Genomic DNA, 20,910 nt, shown 5'->3' on the forward strand with positions numbered 1-20,910 from the left:
CCAACTTCACTCTGACCATGATTTATTTTGATGGTTTGTTTTATTTATGTATTTCAGAGTTGTAGGAACTCTATGTATTCTGGGTATTATGTGAGTTGTCTCTTCACTTTCTTGTTAAAGAACATTGATACCAAAAGTTGATAATTTTGGGCTGGGATGTTTTCTCAATATATAATTGCTCTTGTATATAAAGCTCTTTCTTATACACATACACACAAGTTGATAATTTTGACGAAATTCACTTTATCTACTTTTGTAGCTGTTACCTTTGGCATGATACCAATGTACTCTTTACCTTAGCAATTCCATATGCTTTCATAGGCAGGCATGTTACTTTCTAGGAATGAAAACGTGCTTGCTGGTAACAGTTCTTTTCATTTTAATTTAAGTTTTGGATAGTGGGCACCTTGGTTAGGAGAGAAAGACCAGACAGCTGTTGAGGTCTCGTTCACAATGAGCATCTCTCTCCACTGTTGGCGCTGTACTTGGCGAGGGGCAAGGTGAGAAAGAGGGCAGTTCTGGCTCATTGACTAAAACGGCAAACCTTCAAGTGCTATTTGTTGTGCCATTGACGTAACTCTGTTTATTTTGGCAAAAAATAAAGTTGCTTTTATGTCCAGGAAAGCCTCTTTGGCAGTATAGTTCCATTTAAAAGGAGGAAATAAAAGTCAGTGCGGGACAGAAGAGAAGACATTCTGCAGAGCAAGCATTTACCCCTAAATACTTGCGTGTGTTTTTGTGCCTGGATGTGTACATTCATGAAGCATTTTGAAATTTATGTGTTCTACTTTATGTAAAGTTTACGTAAGAGGATTAAAAAAAGAATCAATGGCCACATTCAGATCTAAGGTGTGTAGCCCATTACCGTTCTATGTTCTGGGTCTTTGAGTACATGGATCTTTGAGGAGGGAGGAAGTAACTGGCAATAAAAAAAGGGGGAAAAGTTGTATTTTTCCCCCCTTTCATCAAGAGGAATCGAATGTGTGTCTCCTGGTCAAATGTGAGATAATTTGACTTCTCTTTTTACAGAAATTTCAAGAAATTGCCGAAAAAAACGTGGAAAAATCAAACTTTATCGAGAAGTCCCATGAGCAGTTGGTTCTTGAGAATTCACATTTCAAAAACGTGATCTCCCAGACCCACAAGGAGCAAACGTCCTTGTTGGCTGCCTGCGCCCTGATGGCCGGCGCCCTGTACCCCCTCTACAGCCGGTCATGCGCCTTGTCTACCCAGAGAGACTTTCTGCAGGACCAAGTCAACACATTTGAGCTGTTTAAACTGGAAATCAGAACGATAGCCCACGCTTTGTCTACTGTGGAGGAGAAGAGGCAGGAGGAAGGCAAGACCAAGAAAAAGCCCGTCAAATGCATGATCCGCGTCTTCCGGAAAGGTGCCATTGCGGTTCTGGCAGCAAACAGACTCAAGATGCTGGGCCAGTCGTGTGCCTCTCTTTTTACCTGGATGGAGGATTTCAAAGAAGGCATAGGCATGCTAGTGTGCACAGGGGAACCGAAAGACAAGCATACGTTTACAAGTAAGATCCCTTGTCCCTTGTTTTATCCAAGTGGCACTTAAGCGAAATGCAACGTGAATATGCCTGACCATTATGCAAATGATTTATAAAACAAGTAATCTGTTAAGTCATGCAACATATAAAATATGAATATAAACATTGGTGACATATAAATATGTATATATGTATAAAAGTGTTTATCGACATGTAAATTGATTTTTTAATGATAGTAAGATAAGATGTTTTTAAGAGTAGTGAATATCGACATAATTTCTACTTTGTCTAGTTTTATTATCTTTGAATCCTCTTTTCACAGTAGCGTGAGGTGTCACGTTTATATAGTGATTTTTCTCTCTTTTTTTCTCTTACGTTCATTCAGAGAAGCTGCTCTCTATAAAGTGTATTTTCAGGAGGACTCTTTTGTCCTCCTTATAAGTGAGTATAAAATGGTGAGTTAAAAATCTAAGGAAGAGTTGGATGAAGACAAGCCACATGTAACCTTTCATGCTGACGTGCTTTCTGGGATACTTGAATCTCCTGAGCACACAATGAATTCTGTTTCTAACTTTGAAATGCAAGCTATTAACTGATATTTGTCTGAACCAACAATTCTCTTTCTCTCTCTCTGCTGGAAGGTCTTAGCGGAGACATATCCAGGCAACTATTTCTTTCCCAGTGGACTCCTCTTCTCTAGATGAGAAATCTGTGTACAAGCTGTGTGCTGCTTCTTAAACAACTGAACTTGCTTTGCATTTATAATGTGTATTATAGTAACATTTTGTAGCATTTCATACTTGCTTTTTAAAAATTTTCCTGGCAGAACATCAAAAGGAGCAGTTCCGCTGCTTGCAGGCACTAAACTGGCTCACCAGCACTGACCTGCTTCACGCGGTCGTCGGTTCGATGGTTGAATTACAGGAAGTGATTATTAAAACAGGTACAGCTCCTTCTTTATTACCCTTGCAAAATAGTCCACTTAAAAGCCAGTGTCCAGAAATACTTTAGAGTACCCGTTCTAATAAATCATCTAGAAAGAAAATGTGTTTGTTCTCACCTTTCACGGCTTCAGGGACAGAGAGATGGTAATTGTGCTGTTCCCTGTAGCTCGCGGATGGAAGTCTCGATGGGCGGCTTCCCGCTTCTTTCTGGGGAGATCACGTGACAGTTCGCGGGGAAGGCCCCCTCCTTCCTTCTGTCTCCCTGGGGCTCTGGTTTTCCCTGCGGGAGGCTCACTGTCGGCGTTTGATTGAGTAGTGCTGTTGACGGTCCTCCACATAGTTGGCCTTCCTCCTTCTCTACTCTGGCCTCTAGCCTTCAGGAGTTTGAGCGACAGTCGAGCCAGGGGAATGTTCTCTCCTTCGGTCATTGGGCGATGGAGTTTTGGCTTATTTGAATGTCTTTGAGAGTTGATTTTGTAGGCTGCTTGCACGGACTCTGGAGCCACCTGGAGTCACCACCACCAGGATCGGAGTTCTCTTTTCTTTTCAGTGATCCATTTTAGATTGTGTGATGTGTGTATGAAAGGTTCAGTGAAAATGGATTTCTCTGTAGTAGAGGAAATGAACTATTAATCGTTTTAAATAAAAACAGAAAACAAACTCACTGCCATGTAGTCTACACCGACTCATAGTGACGCTCTAGGACAGGGTGGAATTTCTGAGCCTACGGTAATTGTGTACAGGAGTGGACACCCCCGTCTTTCTCCCGTGGAGCTGCTGAACACAGCCCAACACCTAACCACTGCACCACCAGGGCTCCCCTAACCGCCATAGTCGTTGAAATAGTATGAGAGACCTGGTCACACATTTCTTCTTAATGAAATGATAGCGTAGTTCTTTAGAGGAATCTGCTTTGTAAATCTAGAGCCTTACTGTGGTTTCAAACAATCTCTCTCTCGATTTAGACTCCTGTAGCAGGACATTGGTAAGTTAAAGGTTATGTTTCGGTTGTAGGGAACCCAGTGATGTTCGGAAACAATATGCTTCTTTCATGTATTGACAAAGCCACAAATAACTGGGTTTGGACTGTCAAATAAAAGTCTAAATTTAAATGTATTTTAAGATTTTTGGTGTTAGAAGGGTAGGCAGCAAGTCACAGAAGATCGCCATAGAATTCCACTTATAGTAAATGCCTAGATACGGCAAATTTGTAGTACCAGATTCAAGCCCCAGGAAGCATTCATTGCAGGTGATAGGGAGGGGCTCCTCAAGTGCTTTCTTTGGGGTGATGAAAATATACAATTGACCGTGGTGATGGTTGCTCACTTAATGACAGAGTAAAAAACCATTGATCAGGACACTTTAAATAGGTGAATAAGAGACCACACCTCAACCCAGTATGCCAAGACATGTGTGCAACATACCGGCATGAAGCAGCGAACCAACAGAGAGGTCTGCTGGGCCAACCCCAATCCCAACGACTTGGACCTTCCACCCTCCTAGCCCTCTACCCCCCGCCCCAAAGAATACAGTTCAGAAGACAGAACGGAACCTGCAGCTCAGGGAGAGGGGTGCTTCTGATCTGGAGCAAACGAAGAGGGAAAGAGAGAGAGTAGAACATGTCTTGGCCCACCAAGCCCTGAGGATGATATTCCTGCTCAGAGCAGCCAATGAATGGAAAGGACGATAGGGCCGGCCCCACCATGGGACATGACTTCCCTCACTGACCCATAGCACTATGGGGGACAACACTGGAGACACAGTGTGGGAATTGTGCTTGATCTGACCCCACCACCCTTAGGTGAAACACTTAGGGCATGCAACAGAGCAGCTAGGAGAGCAAAGCAACAAAGTCCCCAGGGAATACCAAAAATAGACTGGGGCCAGGGCATTGCACCCCATTAGTTTCGACTGGAAAACACTCCTAAAGCTCAACAGACAGATCTGGAACTTCTTATAGGCTTTTCTTTTTGTTGTTGTTGTTATTGTTATGGTTTGCTTTCTCTTGTTTTTGTGTTCATGATTGTCGCTGCATGTCTAGATAAGATAGGCGGGATAAACAACCTGGAGGAGAAAACAATGGGATCCATGGTTCCTGGAGGTAGGATGGGGGTCACAGGAGATGGGGAGGCAGGGGAAAGGCAAGGGAGTGCCAACAAACCCAGGGATAAGGGAACAGGTGATCTAAAATTGATGGTGAGGAGAGCACAGGAAGCCTGGTGGGGCTCGATCAAGGGCAGGACACGAGAGTGCCACAAGAGGAAAGTCAAAGGAAATAGAGGAACGCACTAGGAGGCACAGACCATTTATAGAGGTCTAAATACAGGCATGTACATATATAAATACATTTATATATTATGATAGGGAAATAGATCTATGTGCATATATTGATTTGTTAAGTAGTAAGGCAGCAGATGGACATTGGGTCTCCACTCAAGTACTCCCTCAATACGAAAGCACTTTGTTCTAATAACCCAGCATTTTGTGAAGCTCACCTTCATTGACACAATTGGGGAAGACAAAATGGGTGCATAAGCAAATGTAGTGAAGAAAGCTGATTGTGCTTGGCTATCAAAAGATACAGTATCTCGAGTTTGAAAGGCTTGATGATAAACAAGAGGCCATCTAGCTGAGAAGCAACATAGCCCACATGGAGGAAATACACCAGCCGGTATGATAATGCGTTGTTGAAGGGATCAGATATCAGGCACCTAAGACCCCAAACCAAAAAATCATATTGATGTGAATAAGGGGGAGTGTGGAGTGGAGGCCCAAAGCCATTCTGTAGAAAATTAGAAATCCCTTACAGAAGGATCCCAAGGAAGAGACAAGCCAGTATAGCATTGCTGAAACACACAACTTTAGTTCTTTCATGCTTCCTCCCTTCCACCCCCCACTATCATGACTTCAATTCCACTTTATAAATCCGGCTAGATTAGAGCATGTACAGACAAGAGATGTGAATACAGGGAATCGAGGACAGATAAACCCCTCAAAACCAATAATGAGAACATCGATATCAGGAGGGGAAGGGGAAGGTGATGAGGGAAGGGGGCACCCATCACAATGATTGATATATAGCACTCCCCCACCCCAGGGGGATGGATAACAGAAAAGTGGGTAAAGGGAGACAGTGGTCAGTGTAAGACATGAAAAAAATAATAACTTATAAATTATAAAGGGATCATGAGGGAGAGTGGGGAAGGTTCGGGGAGGGGGGCGCGAAGCTGATACCAAGGGCTCAAGTAAAAAGAAAATGTTTTTTTAAATGACGATGGCAACATATGTACAAATGTGCTTCATACAATGGATGTATGGATTGTGATAAAAGTTGTAAGAGCCTTCAATAAAATGATTTATTAAAATAATTAAGAAATAATTTAAAAAATTGTTTTCAAATAACTTGAAACGTATCGAAAAGTTGCAAGTACAGAATAGACATGTCCTTTTTGCTGCACTATTTGAAAGCAAGTTGCTGACCCAATGCCCTATCAACCCGTCATATTGTAGTGTGGTTTCTTGCAAGGAGGTCTTCCTGTATTAGCAGTGGAACGAACCGTCAACCCCAGAAAATCGACGTCGACACGTCGCTACCATCTCATCCTCAGCCGCCATTCAGTTTTCACGAGCCGTCCCGCTGTGTGCCCTTGGAGGCCCCAGATCTCAGTTCAGCTCTGTGCCGCCCTTCGTCACTCTTCTCTGCTCTTCCTCACTTTGGACCCATTCCTCTGCCCTTTTCTTGGCCCCTTGTGATCTCGACAATCTGTAAGATTACAGAGTAGCTATTTATTTGTCACTTCTGTTTTCTTGTGACTAGATTCAGGTTGTGCATCTTTGCCTAGAAACTCACAGAAATGATGTTGTGCTTTGCTTACAGCACTGATTAAAAAAAAGAAGTCTTCATTTTTGAGGCTTTGTCCCTTTCCTACTCAATTATTTTACAGAATTTCAAAATAAGCCTTTATTTCAAAATTTAAGAATTAATTGTACTAAACAACATTTATTGAATCGTTTGTTGTGGTTCTTTTTTTCTTTTATTGGGGGCTCTTCCATCTCTTATCACAATCCATGCATTCATCCAGTGTGTCAAGCACATTTGCACATATGCCGCCATCATCATTTTCAAAGCATTCTCTTTCTGCTTGAGCCCCTGATATCAGCTCCCCATTTCTTCCCTCCCCTGCCCGCCCTCTCTCACAAACCCTTGATACGTTATGGATTATTTTTTCCATATTTTACATCATCTTCTGTCGCCCCTTACCCAATTTCCCGTTGGGAGGGGTTCTAGATGGATCCTTGTGGTAGATTCCGTCTTTCTCCCCACACCCTCCCCTAATCCTCCTGGTATCTCTACTCTCCTTGTTGACCTTGAAGGATTTATCTATCCTGGATTCTCTGTGTTTGGGGCTCTTAATCTGTAGCAATGTGCATATTCTGGTCTAATCTGATTTTTAAGGTAGAATTGAGGTCATGATAGTGGGGGAAAGGAAGCACCAAAGAGCTAGAGGAAAGATGTGCATTTAATCAGTGCTATACTGCACCCTGACTGGCTCATCTCTTCCCTGTGACCCCTCTGTGAGGGGATGTCCAACTTAGTTCTGTTTTTAAAAACAGTTTTATTGACATGTAACTCAGGTACTGTACAATTCAGTGGTCTGAATACATCAGACAGGTGTGCAGTCATCACTATAGCCAGTTTTAAAATGTTTTCTTCATTTTTGGGTACTCTGTGTTACTAGCTCTCCATTTCCCCTGAACCTTCCCAGCCAGAACACAAAGAAATTATTACTCTAGTTACTGTCTCTAAAGATTGGCTTATCCTGGGTTTCATTTAAAGAAGACCATACAAAAAACAAACAAACCCTAACAACAATGACAAAGTCAAAGCATCATGAAAACAGAAAATAATAAAAGCTAATTCAAAATGGGTCAAAAGGGAAAATAAGCGATAAAGTGTTAAAATTTCGGGGAGAGAGGGAAAAATTGAGGAGCTGATACCAAGGGCTCAAGCAGAAAGCAAGTGTTTTGAGCATGATGATGGCAACAAATGTACAAATGTGCTCGACACAATGAGTGTATGTATGGATTTGATTAGAGTTGTACGAGTCACCAATAAAATGATTTTAAAAAGAAAAAAAAGCATTAAAATTTAACCTAGCTATATCTGCGTTCATTTACTTTCTGGTGCATTCTGACCAAGGGCAAGGTTATTTACGTCCCTGGTCAATGGTCTCAGGGAATTTTTGTTTATTGTTTATTGTTGTTAGGGGCCACGGAGTAATTTCTGACCCGGAGTGACTTTGAGCACAACAGTTCAAAGAAGTCCTCGGTCCTCTGCCACCTCACACTGGTCCTAGGCTTGAGACCATTGTTGCAGCCACCATGGCATCCATCTCCTTGAGAGCCTTTCTCTTTTTCGCTGCCCTCTCCTGTACCCGGGATGATGTTCTTCTCTGGGGGCTGGTCTCTCCGGACATCATGACCAAAGTGTGTAGGACAAAGCCTCACCATTCTTGCTGCTGCGGAGCACGCTGGCCTTTCTTCTTCCCAGACAGATTTGTTTGTCCTTTTGGCAGGCCGTGGCACTCTCACTATTCTTCCCCAGCACCACAGTCCACATGCACAGATTCTTCACTCTTCCTTACTCAGCGCCCAGCTTTGACATGCATGTGAGGCAAGTGGGGCCAGGCGCACCGTAGTCCTCAAGGAAACATCCTTGCTTTCCAGTACCCTAAAGAGGCCTTGTGCAGATTTACCCACAGTGCATTGAGGGAATTTGACGGAGGCTTCGTCACCGTGGGCATTCTTCTTATGGCTTTTGGGCTTTCCCAGTCATCCAGGATGATTTTTAATACCTGGATAATACTGCATTATTTAGATACATCAGTTTTGTAATCACCTCACAATTGGTTTCTTTCATCAGACTAGGTAGCAAGGATATCAGCTCAGCTCTGATTTGTAAATGGATTCGTTTGTTTTGAACTATCTAGGAATATGGGCAGTATCTTAATTCTCTTAGCCAGGTGGGAACCTGTAATTGCAAGACCATGGAAAAGTTTATTTAGGAAATAATATGAAAATTCTGAAGTGAGGGAAGATACTTTTAGTGAGTTCTTTTTAAAATTTTCTTCCTCTTTATTTCTGAAAAAGTTTGGAAAATTCAACTCTTTTAGATGCGAGTATTTTATATCTTTTGCAACTTGTCATGTTCTTTTTAACCTCAGGCCAACAGACGGATGTATGACAACACCTTAACAGGATTACATTTTCATTCTAAGGTTAACAAGTCTACAGTAGCAACTCTTTTAAGAAACAGTTGCGGATAAGTTTAAGTTGTGAGTTACATGTACATCAGTAACTATCTGTGAGAGAGAATTTAACTACCGTACATTGGACGTATAGCAGAGTACACAGATGAAAAACCTGGATTCTGGATTTGGATCTGGGCTCTGTTTACTAATTGCATGACATTGAGCAGATTATTTAATCCTCTTTAGCCTTAATATTCTTATCCATAAAATTTGACTAACAAAGTATCTGGCTTCTAGGCTTCTTGTGAGGAATAAATGTAATCTGCGTAGCCAAATCTTGTGTGTGTGTGTGTGTGTGTGTGTGTGTGTGTGGTACTTATATATTCCAGTAAATGTTGGTGTTTTATTTCTTTCTTGTGCACTGATGTCTCAGTGTCATTAGGATGATTTTTTTTAATGAAATGGAAGCTTTTCATGAAATCGAAGCTCAATATTGGTATCTGAAGGTCTCTGCTCAGTAAGTGCTAAAGGTGTTTGCGCGTGATAACTTTGAAAACTTTCCTGACGCATTTACAAGCAGTGGGCAGAGACCCCCGCTTCCATGTTGCCTCTGGAAATACTGGACAGATGGCAACTTTCTCGCTTTCATGAAAGTGTTTGCCCACTTGAGATAAATGGCCTCTTGCAGGTATCCAAATGGTGTGCCTGCAAGAGATCATTTACTCGAACGGGGGCTGTTCTTCCGCTCAGAGACTGGGCCATCAATCATGATGCGCATGGACTGAAGGACTCATGATATTGCTGAAGATTTTGATGTGTCTGGTCCAGATGAAACTTCTCGAGATAGAAAGAAATGTGCGGTTTTCTTCGGATTATATACAAAGACAGAAATAAAGGAATACGAGTAGAACGTGCATGCATTTTGTTACACATTTCCCCTTTCCTTGAATTTAAAATTTTGTGGGAGCTAGATGGCTCAAAAATGCCTCTGCCAGCACTGCTCAGGCCTCTTTATTTCATGGTAGACTTTGAGTCAACTTCCCAGAGTTCATTGTAGCACTCTGAGGCAAAACGCAGAAGGCTAGGGTGTCTTCATCAAAACATCTGAGGTTTTATACCAAGAATTTCAATTTTGTAGTAGGAAGCAGTACATTAAAATTTTTTAAACCCTCTCTGGCATCTTTATTTATTTTAAAATTTAAACTTGTGAATTAGAACAAGGTTTACAAAGATCATAGTTTTACACTCAACCATGCGTACGCATTCTGAATCAACTCATCCGTGGTGATGCCACAGCTTAGCGCACTCCCTCCGGGGCTTTCTCTTTCCGTTTCTCCTACTTTGGCCTTGGGTCAGTGCTGTGCTTTCCATCTCAGCTGATTGATTATTGTGCCAAGGAGGGAGGTGAGTTCACGTCCTGGTCTGCAGGGTGGCTGGGCGCCACAGTGTTGGAGGTTCTGTCGGCCTCTCACTGCCCAGTGAACACGGTCTCTCAGGATTCGGAGTCTTGGTCCTATCCAGGACCTTCTAATGTGATCTTTTCAGAGAGGTTGCTAGTGGTAACCAGGGACCATGTACCTACTTGTTCTAGTCTCCGGTTTAGGGAGACTGACATTTATGTGGCAGATTAGACCATTGAACTAATTATTTCCATTTCACCGAGCCTTTAGATTCAGTAAAAATGAAAAGCTTCCAAGAACCACGATTGCTCTGGGTTATGCACTGGACTGCTCTCCCAGGGTTTCAGTCTCACTGTGGAAGCCGTCTGCTCTTGAAAAGACTGATCACAGGTGAAGCCATCTGCTCTTGAAAGATTGACCATCTCGGAAGCCCTGTATAGGGTTGTAATCGACTCGATGGCAGTAGGTTTTGTGTCTTTGCCACTCCAAGCGTGGTCCTTGGACCAATAGCATCAGCATCTTCTGGCATTCTCTTAGAAATGCAAACCCTTCATAAACCACCCCACGTCCACTCAGAGTTTTCACTGTAACAAGATTGCTAGGCAGTTCATGCACACAGTACATTTCCTGAAGCAATGATGCAAAGGACTTTTAAATTTGAACACATTTTCTAAATCTTCACAACCATCTTTTGAGAGGGTATTATTGTTCAACTCATTTGTGGATGAGGAAAATAAGCCAAAAGAATCTTGCTGCAGGTGACACAGCGAGCATGTGATCCCTGGCGGTGTGGCTACCCAGTCCGGTTCCCTGTGCTCCTCCTTTACATGTCAACCCAGGGAGCCCCAGCCACTTTCCGCACCCATCTTTCCTCTCCGTTGTACAAAGCCCCACCCGATTGAACCCAACTCTCTGCCTTCTTTGAACTGGCACCGAAGCAGCTGAACACCTGATGAATTGATTTGCCCACTCTCCAAGATGACTGCCACACGTTTTCTCCTCCCTCCTCCAGCTATTATAACCCGACTTTCCTTCCCAACATGATCTTGCTCAGTTCACTGAACAATTGAACAGTCAGAAAAGAACCTTCACTTGCATCGCCTAACAAATTTACCAACCTGCTTGCCCTCAAGGAGGTGGATTGACCCAGTGGTTGCAACAACAGGCTCAAGCCTACCAACAGCTGTAAGGACAGTGCAGGACGGGGCAGCGTTTCCTCCTGTCTTACACGGAGTCGCTAGGTGCTGTAACGACTCCAGGGAATCTAACAACCACCCCCTGCATTCATGCTCATGTAGCCTGCGTCCCTCTTATTACAAGGCCGGAATTGTTTGTGGGTGCATCAAGCAAGAGATCAAAAGATAAGTTGCATTAGCTAAGTCTGCTGCACAAGACCTTTTTGGAGTATTGGAAAGCAAGGATGTTACTTTGAGGACTAAGATGTGCCTGACTCCAGACATGGTATTTCAGTCGTCTCATATGCATGTGAAAGTTGGACACTTGCATAAAGAAGACGGAAGAGGAATCGATGCACTTGAATTGTGGTGCATCGAATATTGAAAGTACCATGGGCTGCCAAAAGGACAAGCCAATTTATCTTGGAAGAAGAATGGCCAGCGTGCTCCTTGGAGGCTAGGATGGCGAGACTTCGTCTCACGTACTTTGGATGTATTTTCAGGAGAGACCAGTCTCTGGAGAAAGACATCTTGTGTGGTAAGGGGAAGCAGCTCAAGCATAGAAACAGTTTTGAGGATGGCGCAGGATCGGACAGTATTTGTGCTGTTCCGTGTATGGTCGCTATGGATCAGAACCGACTCGATAGCATCTAGCCACAACAGCAACAACAATAACAACTCTTTAACAGGAATGGAAAGCCCTCCGAGCGGCTGGTGGTTTCAAACTGCTGACCTTGAGGATCATTGCCAACCATAACCTCTAAGCTACCAGGGTTCCTTGTGCTGCTGCTTTAGTGGGTAACGTTTCTGAAGGCACTAAACGGGCCCAGATGTCTTTCCATTGTCTCTCTACGTCCACACTTTACTATAGTCCAGCCCAGTAGAAGTTGCTCTCTCTCTATTACTTTTTTTTTTTTTAGGGAGAGGGAGAGGGAGAGGGAGAGGGAGAGGGAGAGGGAGAGCTCTCTCTTACTCTTATGGGCTCTCGTGTCCTCTGTTTTCCAGAGGTTGTGAGGAAGGAGCCCGGTGAGACCCAGGTGCACATTCGCTGGCCTCTACTGGCAGTTTGCTTCTGAAGGCAGTCTTCTCTTTGGGATTCCTTCTTTCTCTTCCAGAAGGATAGCCTCCCCTTCCCACCTCAGGCCTGGGGACCATAGCAACTCCCCAGGGGCTGGAGGCCTGTTACCACCCTCTGTGGTTTCTTTGCAGCCCCCACACTTGGTCCATGATCCCTTTACTGCATCCTCCTCAAATGATCCTAATTCCAGTGTGCCATCTGTTTCTTGCTTGAACCCTGACTGATCCATGCCAGTTAAGGAAATAAATGAATCTAACGTGTGTATGACAAGCCCTTTTGGAAGTTTAGTGGTTTTAGTTCTTGCTTTCAGCAAAATTGAAAAGAAACTCATTGAGATTTCAGCAGAGAAAGCATTATAATTTTTTGATGTTAGGTCATCACATAGCATATAATTTCAGCACATAATTCTAATGGAGTTCAAGGATTTAAATGATGGTGGCATAAAAATAGTTTTTCTATTTCAATCTCTTTTTGATTGAAATACACACACACACACACACACACACACACACACACACACACACACACAGGAGCTTCAACAAGTTCATGGAAAAATTCCATTATCCCTTAATTTTCTTTTTTCCACGAACTTTGTGAAACACCTTTCTTATATGGTTACGTTTAGAAAATGAACAATTAGGTAGAAAATTGAGGTTAACCTACCTCATTGTTATCATAAATAACATTAATTACTGGTTATTGGGAATTGTTTAGGAGAAATATAGCCATATATATTTTATTAAGAGGCACACCTAAATCAAGCTTTAGCTTACCTTTAGTAATCATTAAAAATTAATATTTTTGTTGCTTAGATCAATTATATATAACTAGTAATTATAATGAAGTTCTTATATGATGAAGTTTTAACATGTAGAGCCTGATGTGACAGAACATAAATATATCTCCAATTTTAGCTTATATACATATCTTTAATTTTATTTTTAGAGTTTTTGTGAATTAGGGAAGGGCTTACAGAATCAGATAATCATTTTTGTGTTCAACAATTATCAGACCCCCAGTGGCTTGCCCTGGTCCCATCATTCCCCCGCTCTCCCTCTTGTATGTGTTCTTCCCCTTCACATACATCAGCAGCTACCCACCCTCCTTCCCTCTCTGCACCTCCCACCCAGCTATCTATTCTGCCCTCTGCTGTGTGTTTTCACTACGTTTGATAAAGTGGATTAGGGTCCCTAAATTTTCATTGATGATCTTTGTAGTTCTAGGGTGGACATTTAGGTCTTTTATCCACCTTGAGGTCATATTTTCATATTGTACTTGAATTTTACATCAATAAAGCTGTTTGGGGGGGGGAAAGAGGACCTGATGCAAGGGGCTTAAGTGGAGAGCAAATGCCTTGAGAATGATTGGGGCAGGGAATGTATGGATGTGCTTTATACAATTGATGTATGTATATGTATGGATTGTGGTAAGAGTTGTTTGAGTCCCTAATAAAATGTAAAAGAAGAAAAGAGAAAAAAATGATTAGGGCAAAGACTGTACAGATGTGCTTTATACAATTGATGTATGTATATGTATGAACTGTGAAAAGAATTGTATGAGCCCCAATAAATTGTTAAAATAAAAAAAAAAGGTGTTTGGGGGAAGAAAAAGGAACTTGTTCATGTAATTTAAAAGTGGATAACACTACATGCCAAATAGCCATGATATTTAGGTTATTTTGAACATATTTGAAGGTATGATGTTATAGTTTTTTAAAATGCTAACATTTTGGTTATACATGTCATGAAAATGGACATTCCCTATTGGTGTAACAATTTGGCACAATCTTAACCATGTAAGGCAACGTGGTTTTATTATCTGACCATTCTGGTGGTGAGAAGCCTAAAGAGGGCCTCATTGTGTTAAAATGGAGGTTCTGGCAGACTGTACTCCGTGTGGAGTCTCTGGGGGAAAAGGTTTCCTTGCCTTTCACTGGCTCAAGCAGCCACCTGCAGTTCTTGGCTTGTGGCGCTTTCGTCCATCTTTAAAGCCAGTAGCACAGCTTCTTCTGATCTCTCTTGCTCTGTCTCCTATTTCCACTTTAAGGGACTCTTGTGATTACATTGGGCTTGCTGAAATAATCCAGGATAATCTCTTATTTTAAGATTAGTCTATTAACAACTTTAATTCCATTTGTAGTCTCACTTTTCACTTCCCACATAACAAGGTTTACCCAGGTTCTGGGGATGAGGGTGTGCACATCTATGGCAGGGCTTGGGTTGGGCTGTTGCTGTTCACAGCATATCCAGGATTACAAAAAGATTGTAGGGCGTATTAGTGAACAAGCAAGAAGACCATTATCTAGTGCTCCTCTCAGTGGCATTTGACATTATTGGTCGCTTATCCTGGACTCCTTTGATGACCAGGGTACCACTCCTGATTCTTTTCCTTCTTGGGCCCAGAACCTCCTTTTGAATTTTCCGTCTTTAGAATTTGAGGACCATGCATCAAGTAACTTACTGTTATTTTTCATTCTCTATGTTTTCCATATTATTGGTCTAACTCACCCCACAGCCCCCATGCTGCTTTCTTAGCTCATTATTTTTTGTACCTGTTACTTTCTTATTCTCCTAGTGTTTCTCACACTTCCACTCTTGGGTTCTTTCCGAATGTTCCAACACACCTAGCAAACACCTAGTAAGGATTAGGATTACAGACGAAACAGCAGTTTCATGTAGAACATGAATGAAGTATCGAAGAGTATAAGAAAGTACATTGTAATCTTGCTGAATCTCCTTATCCAAGGATATAATGAGTGTTTTTGAATATATCCTTCAAGTTGCTTCATCTGTGCTTTTCCGTGTAACTGCTGTTATCCTGTTGTGTAGTGCTCCTCCTCTGTAATCACTCTAAGTGGCCGTGTCCACGGTGCCCATGTCACTGGGCTGTAGTGGGAGGTAGGTGGGGTGATACAGGGAAGCCGTGCTTGCTCACCATACATACGTCATTGTCCTCAGTGTCGGTTAGCATCAGCATTGGTTTCCATTTCTCACAGTGTCAGGCTCTTTAGCTAAGTAGAGAAGACCCCTGGGGCCCTGACTCCCACCTCTTTGCACTGCCTCCCCTCCCAGTGTTCTCATGAATCAAGCTGCAGTTCAGCCAGACTGGACTGCTTGCCGTTCCCCAGACGTACGGAACCAACTTTTTCTTCTGACACAGAACTCCAAGAGGGATTTATTGGATGAATTGTCATGTTGGAAACATTAAATAACACCACGATTTCTGTCTTTAAAAGCAACTTTATCAAAGATGCAGACATGCTTTTCTTGTCACTGTTAACTTATATTCATCTTTAGTGAGAACCGAGGACATAATATTTTATTGTATTTCTCTGCAGTGTTTCAGGTATATAGCTTTCTTGCTATCTAAGTTGACATGAAGACTCAAGAATATATGGATTTATCATTGGTTTGTGCTGGTGCAGTGGTTAAAGTACTCACCAGATGGTCAGTTTGAAGATTCTAGCTATTCTGCAGGAAAAAGGTGAAGTCTGATTTTGGAAAGATTTTCCACCTTAGGAACCTTATGGGACAGTTCAGTTCTGCTCTGTACGATTGCTATGGGTTGACATTGGCTCAGCAGCATGGGGTTCTTTGTCTAGTGAATTCCCTTTATAAGGATCTCTTAACTTGGGGTTCTAAGACTCCTCTGCCAAAAGAGTTCATAGATAGAGATGAAAAGGGGGAAGCCTGTGGCTTTGGAAGAATAAGGTTAGATCTTGTTTCATTAACCACTAACATCATTAATTATGAGTGGTGAAGAGAGACCAGGATAATATTAGCAGTAGTATGATGTTGCCCCTAATAGAAATCACAGTTCCCTTTTTATTAATGGCCGTGCAGTTGTCTCTATAATTTATGCTTATGTTTAATCAGTACCCACGAGAACAAGAAACCATAGACTTATTGTGTGCTGATGGAGGCTGGTGAGATATGACTGACTAATTATTAGGACACCTCGTCACCCAGCAGTTGTTTTAGCAAAATGAGAATCTGTGTTGTTCATAGCTATATGTTTTCCAGCGTTCCTATGTTGAAGTGAAATTGCTTAATAGGGCCCTTCCAACCATCATCCTGTTTGTGATGTACTGTAAATTCTAGGCTCTATGCCTGTAGTTCTAATCCAATGTTGAGGGCATTCTCCGTTATGCTAATGGGCAGGGTTAAAGTGGGATGCATTCTGAGGCTGTACGTGATGACTGTTGTTAGGTGCCATCGTCCTGCTCACAACTGTTCCTGTGTTTGAACCCATTCTTTTAAACATCACTTTATCGGGGGCTCTTACAACTCATCACAATCCAGACATCCATCCATTGTGTCAAGCACATTTGTTTGTTTTTTTGCTCTCATCATTCTCAAAATATTTTCTTTGTACTTGGGCCCTTGGTGTCAGCTCCTTCCTCATTTTTCCCCTCCCTCCCGATTCCCTTTCTCATGAACCCTTGATAATTTATAAATTATAATTATTTTCTCACTGTCCGATGTCTCCCTTCACCCACTTTTTTGTTGTCCGTTCCCCCAGGGAGCAGGTCATATGTAGATCCTTGTAATTGGTTCCCCCTTTCTATACCACCTTCCCTCCACCCTCCCAGTATCGCCACTCTCACCACTGGTCCCGAAGGGATAATCTATCCTGGATTCCCTGTGTTTCCAGTTCCTATCTGTATCAGTGCACACCCTCTGGTCTAGTCAGATTTGTAAGGTAGAATTAGGATCATGATAGTGTGGGAGAGGAAGCATTAGAGAACTAGAGGAAAGTTGCATGTTTCATCAGTGCTGTACTGTACCCTGAATGACTCGTCTCCTCCCCACAATCCATTTGTAAATGGATGTCCAATTGCCTACAGATGGGCTTTGGGTCCCCATTCCACTCTTCCCCTCATTCATAGTGATATGATTTTATGTTCTTTGATGCCTGATACCTGATCCCATTGACACCTCGTGATCACACAGGCTGGTGGGCTTCTTCCATGTAGGCTTTGTTGCTTCTGAGCTAGATGACCACTTATTTACCTTCAAGCCTTTAAGACCCCAGATGCTATATCTTTTGCTAGCTGGACACCATCAACTTTCTTCACTACATTTGCTTATGCACCCACTTTATCTTCAACAATCATGTCATGAAGGTGAGCATCATGGAATGCCAGTTTAATAGAACAAAGTGTTCTTGCATTGAGGGAGTACTTCAGTGGAGGCCCAGTGTCCATCTGCTATCTTAATAATAGACCTGTCTAGAGGAGGAGATGAGTCAGTTAGGGCGTGACATAGCACCGATGAAGAATACAGCTTTCCTCCAGTTCCTAAATGCTACCTCCCCGCCCACTACCATGACAGAGGTTGTACAATGGTGCAGATAGGAGCTGGAGGCACAGGGAATCCAGGGTGGATGATGCCTTCAGGACCAGGGGTGGGAGGGGACGATACTGGGAGGGTCGAGGGTGAGTGGGTTGGAAAGAGGGAACCGATTACAAGGATCTACATGTGACCTCCTCCCTGTGGGACAGACAACAGAAAAGGGGGTGAAGGGAGACACCGGAGAGGGCAAGATATGACAAAATAATAATTTATAAATTATCAAGGGGCTCCTGAGGGAGGGGGAAGCGGGGAGGGAGGGGAAAAAAGAGGACTTGATGCAAAGGGCTTAAGTGGAGAGCAAATGCTTTGAAAATGATTAGGGCAAAGAATGTACAGATGTGCTTTATACAATTGATATATGTATATGTATGGATTGTGATAAGAGTTGTATGAGTCCCTAATAAAATGTTTAAAAAATAGACCTGTAAATATATGCACATAGAGCTATTTACCCATTGTCATATATAAATATATTTACATATATACATGCCTGTATTTAGACCTCTATAAATGCCCTTTGCCTCCTACTTCTTTCCTCTATTTCCTTTGACTTTCTTCATGTCCCACTATTATGTTCAGCCTTCATTTGGGTTTCAGTAATTCCTCTTGGTTACATTGCCCTTGATCAACCCTTTCTAGGCCTCCTACACTTTCCTTGCCATCGATTTTGGATCACTTGTTGTTCCCTTGTCCCTGGGTTTGTTAACACCCATTTCCTTTTCACCACCTCTCCCTCTCCCATTCCCCCGAGAACCTATGGAGCAAAACAAACCAACAAAACAACAACAATCATTGGCAAAAAAGAAGCAAAGCCTGAAAGTAGTTCAAGGTCTGTTTGTTGATCTTTAGGAGAATATTCTGGTCGAGTCTGATGGGGTACCATGCCCGGCCCCAAAATCTATTTTTGGTATTCTCTGGGGACTTTGTTGCTGTTCCCCTTCCTGTTCTGTTGCACACTCTTAGTGTTCTGCCTCTGTGGTGGGGTCGGATCGGGCGCAGTTCGCGCTATGTGTCTCCAGTGTTGTCCCCCGTAGTACAATGAGTCAGAGAGGGCTATTGTGTCTCATAGAAGGGCCGGCCCTATGGTCCTCTCTGCTTTGGCTGCTCTGAGCAGGAATGTTCCTCTTGTCCTTCCCCTCTACTTTACTAAGCCTGATGTCCAAGCATGACGTCTTGCCTTCTTGGCCTCCGAGGATTATTCTCACCCTACTTCTTCTAAGACATTTGTTTGTCCTTTTAGCAGCTCACAGTCATTTCAGTATTCTGCTCCAGCACCACAATCCAAAGGCATCAATTTTTCTTCGGTCTTCCTTTTATTTACTATCCGACTTTCACATGCACCTTACCAGAGGGTGTGACTCAAGTCACCACCTTTCTGTTTCCTTTATGGTCTGCTGAAAGACCAAAACCACCCCACTGTTGAAACCCTTCCTCCATCCATGGATAAAAGAGTCATTTTGGAAGCAGAGGGAGAGAATCTAAGGACTATCAAGAAAGAAGGCGCACCAGTAGTGTTTTTGAGGTCCCTGCTTAAAGTGGCCTAGGCCCGTAGACCAAGATCAGAGGCTACAGAGGATGAGGCACAGAGCCATGGGGCAGAGCCAAGAGCCTGGCTGAGATAAAGCAGGGCCGTACCCCTGCGGCCTGAGACCATGAAACAGTGAGGTGAGTGGTAGGTGGGCTTCCTCACCCATGAAGGCAGAGGACAAGGGACCATGTAGCTGAGAGGCTGAGAACCAGAGAGGGAGACATGCTGTGTAGCTGGGGAGAGATACTACTTTAGACCAAAGTGTATCCTTAATATTTCATGGTCCGGACTCGTGGTAACCTGTTAGCTTCCCTAATAAACTCTCATAGTTGTGAGTACTGTCTATGAGATCTGCTTGGTCGCTGCATGGATTATGGAACCTAGTAGAGTGCTAGGGAGGAACAGTTGGTGTCGGAAAAAAAGTGCAAAGAAAGATGGAGAATGGAGGCATGTCTGACCTCTATTTAATACGTATATTAAATATATATAATAATATATATTGAACACTTTTAGTTGCACACAATTCACATGCCATGCAATTCAGTAGTTCAGTCACGTCAAGCAGAGTTGTGCAGTCATCACCACGGCCAGCTTTAGAAGACTTTCTTCATTCTTGTGCTCGGTGTTGCTAGCTCCCATTTCCCCTCAAGCTTTTCTTGGCTTGCTTCTGAGGAACCATTCATCCAGTTCTGTCTCCATAGATTCAAAGACAACCATAAAAAACAAAAAAACCAACAACAGTAACAAAGTAAAACAGATAAGAACCTCAATAGAAAAGAAAGCAGTATATTAAATAAAGATATTAATATAAAATATTAAACATGTTATTAAATGTGTGACATTTTAATGAGTAAAAACTAGATAAACAAATAGGAAACATTACAAATTAAATAATCAAATTATTAAATATTTAGATTAACATTAAAATATTAAAAACTAGAACAATAAAAGTGAAAATATTTAGATCTGCAATATGGCATGTCAGTTGCTTTGTTGAAGATCAGCCCATAGTTTGAACTCTTCCCACTAAGTAACAACTTTTACCATGATATGTCTTTAAAAAATGAACTTTCACCTTTCTGTGTTTTAAATATAACATCTTACATGTAATGTATTACCCATCAAATGTAAAATATTTTGACAAGCATAGTTCAACAAAACTTGCTTGCTTTGAAATCATCCATATTTTGATTGATGCATTTAAAATGATTATTCTGGACATTACCAAGTCATCTAGGGCGTTCATAACACAAAAACAATTAGGAACATCTGCTTTTGATGGCCATTCCTAAGTATTATTCATCTAAGTCAAAGTAGAGGTTCACTTATGTTATTTATTGCTTGGAAAGAAATGTCTTAATGTTCTTCAATTGTCCTATTGTTGGGTATTTCCATGTATTGTATTATTTATTGTCTAGATAGTACAAGAGCTATAGATGAATAATTACTGTTATGGGCCCCCTCTTCCCATTGCCTGACACACTGCCGTATACATATGAGCTATTGGATAGCTAGCTGTTTAATCAATGAATAAGGAAGGTAATACACAGTGCATTAAAAACAAATTTGTTATTTCTGTGAAAGTGTTCACAATGCAAAAACTTCTGACAATATAGAAACCCTTACAAAAGAAGGTAAAATTCACCAAATGGTTCCATCTATTCTTAGCACTT

General features: G+C 42.1%; 1 protein-coding gene across 1 annotated transcript in view; it reads left to right on the forward strand.

Moving 5' to 3' along the window:
- The window catches only part of CCDC171 (coiled-coil domain containing 171), a 292,925-nt gene that overhangs the window by 109,353 nt on the left and 162,662 nt on the right, over positions 1 to 20,910 (forward strand). The window contains exons 18-19 of the mRNA XM_075559944.1: positions 1,030 to 1,534; positions 2,334 to 2,450. Of these exons, the coding sequence (XP_075416059.1) occupies positions 1,030 to 1,534; positions 2,334 to 2,450 (622 nt within the window). The remainder of the gene's footprint in view (positions 1 to 1,029; positions 1,535 to 2,333; positions 2,451 to 20,910) is intronic.

Source organism: Tenrec ecaudatus, chromosome 10 (genome assembly GCF_050624435.1).
Source record: "Tenrec ecaudatus isolate mTenEca1 chromosome 10, mTenEca1.hap1, whole genome shotgun sequence".
NCBI classification, from domain to species: domain Eukaryota; kingdom Metazoa; phylum Chordata; class Mammalia; order Afrosoricida; family Tenrecidae; genus Tenrec; species Tenrec ecaudatus.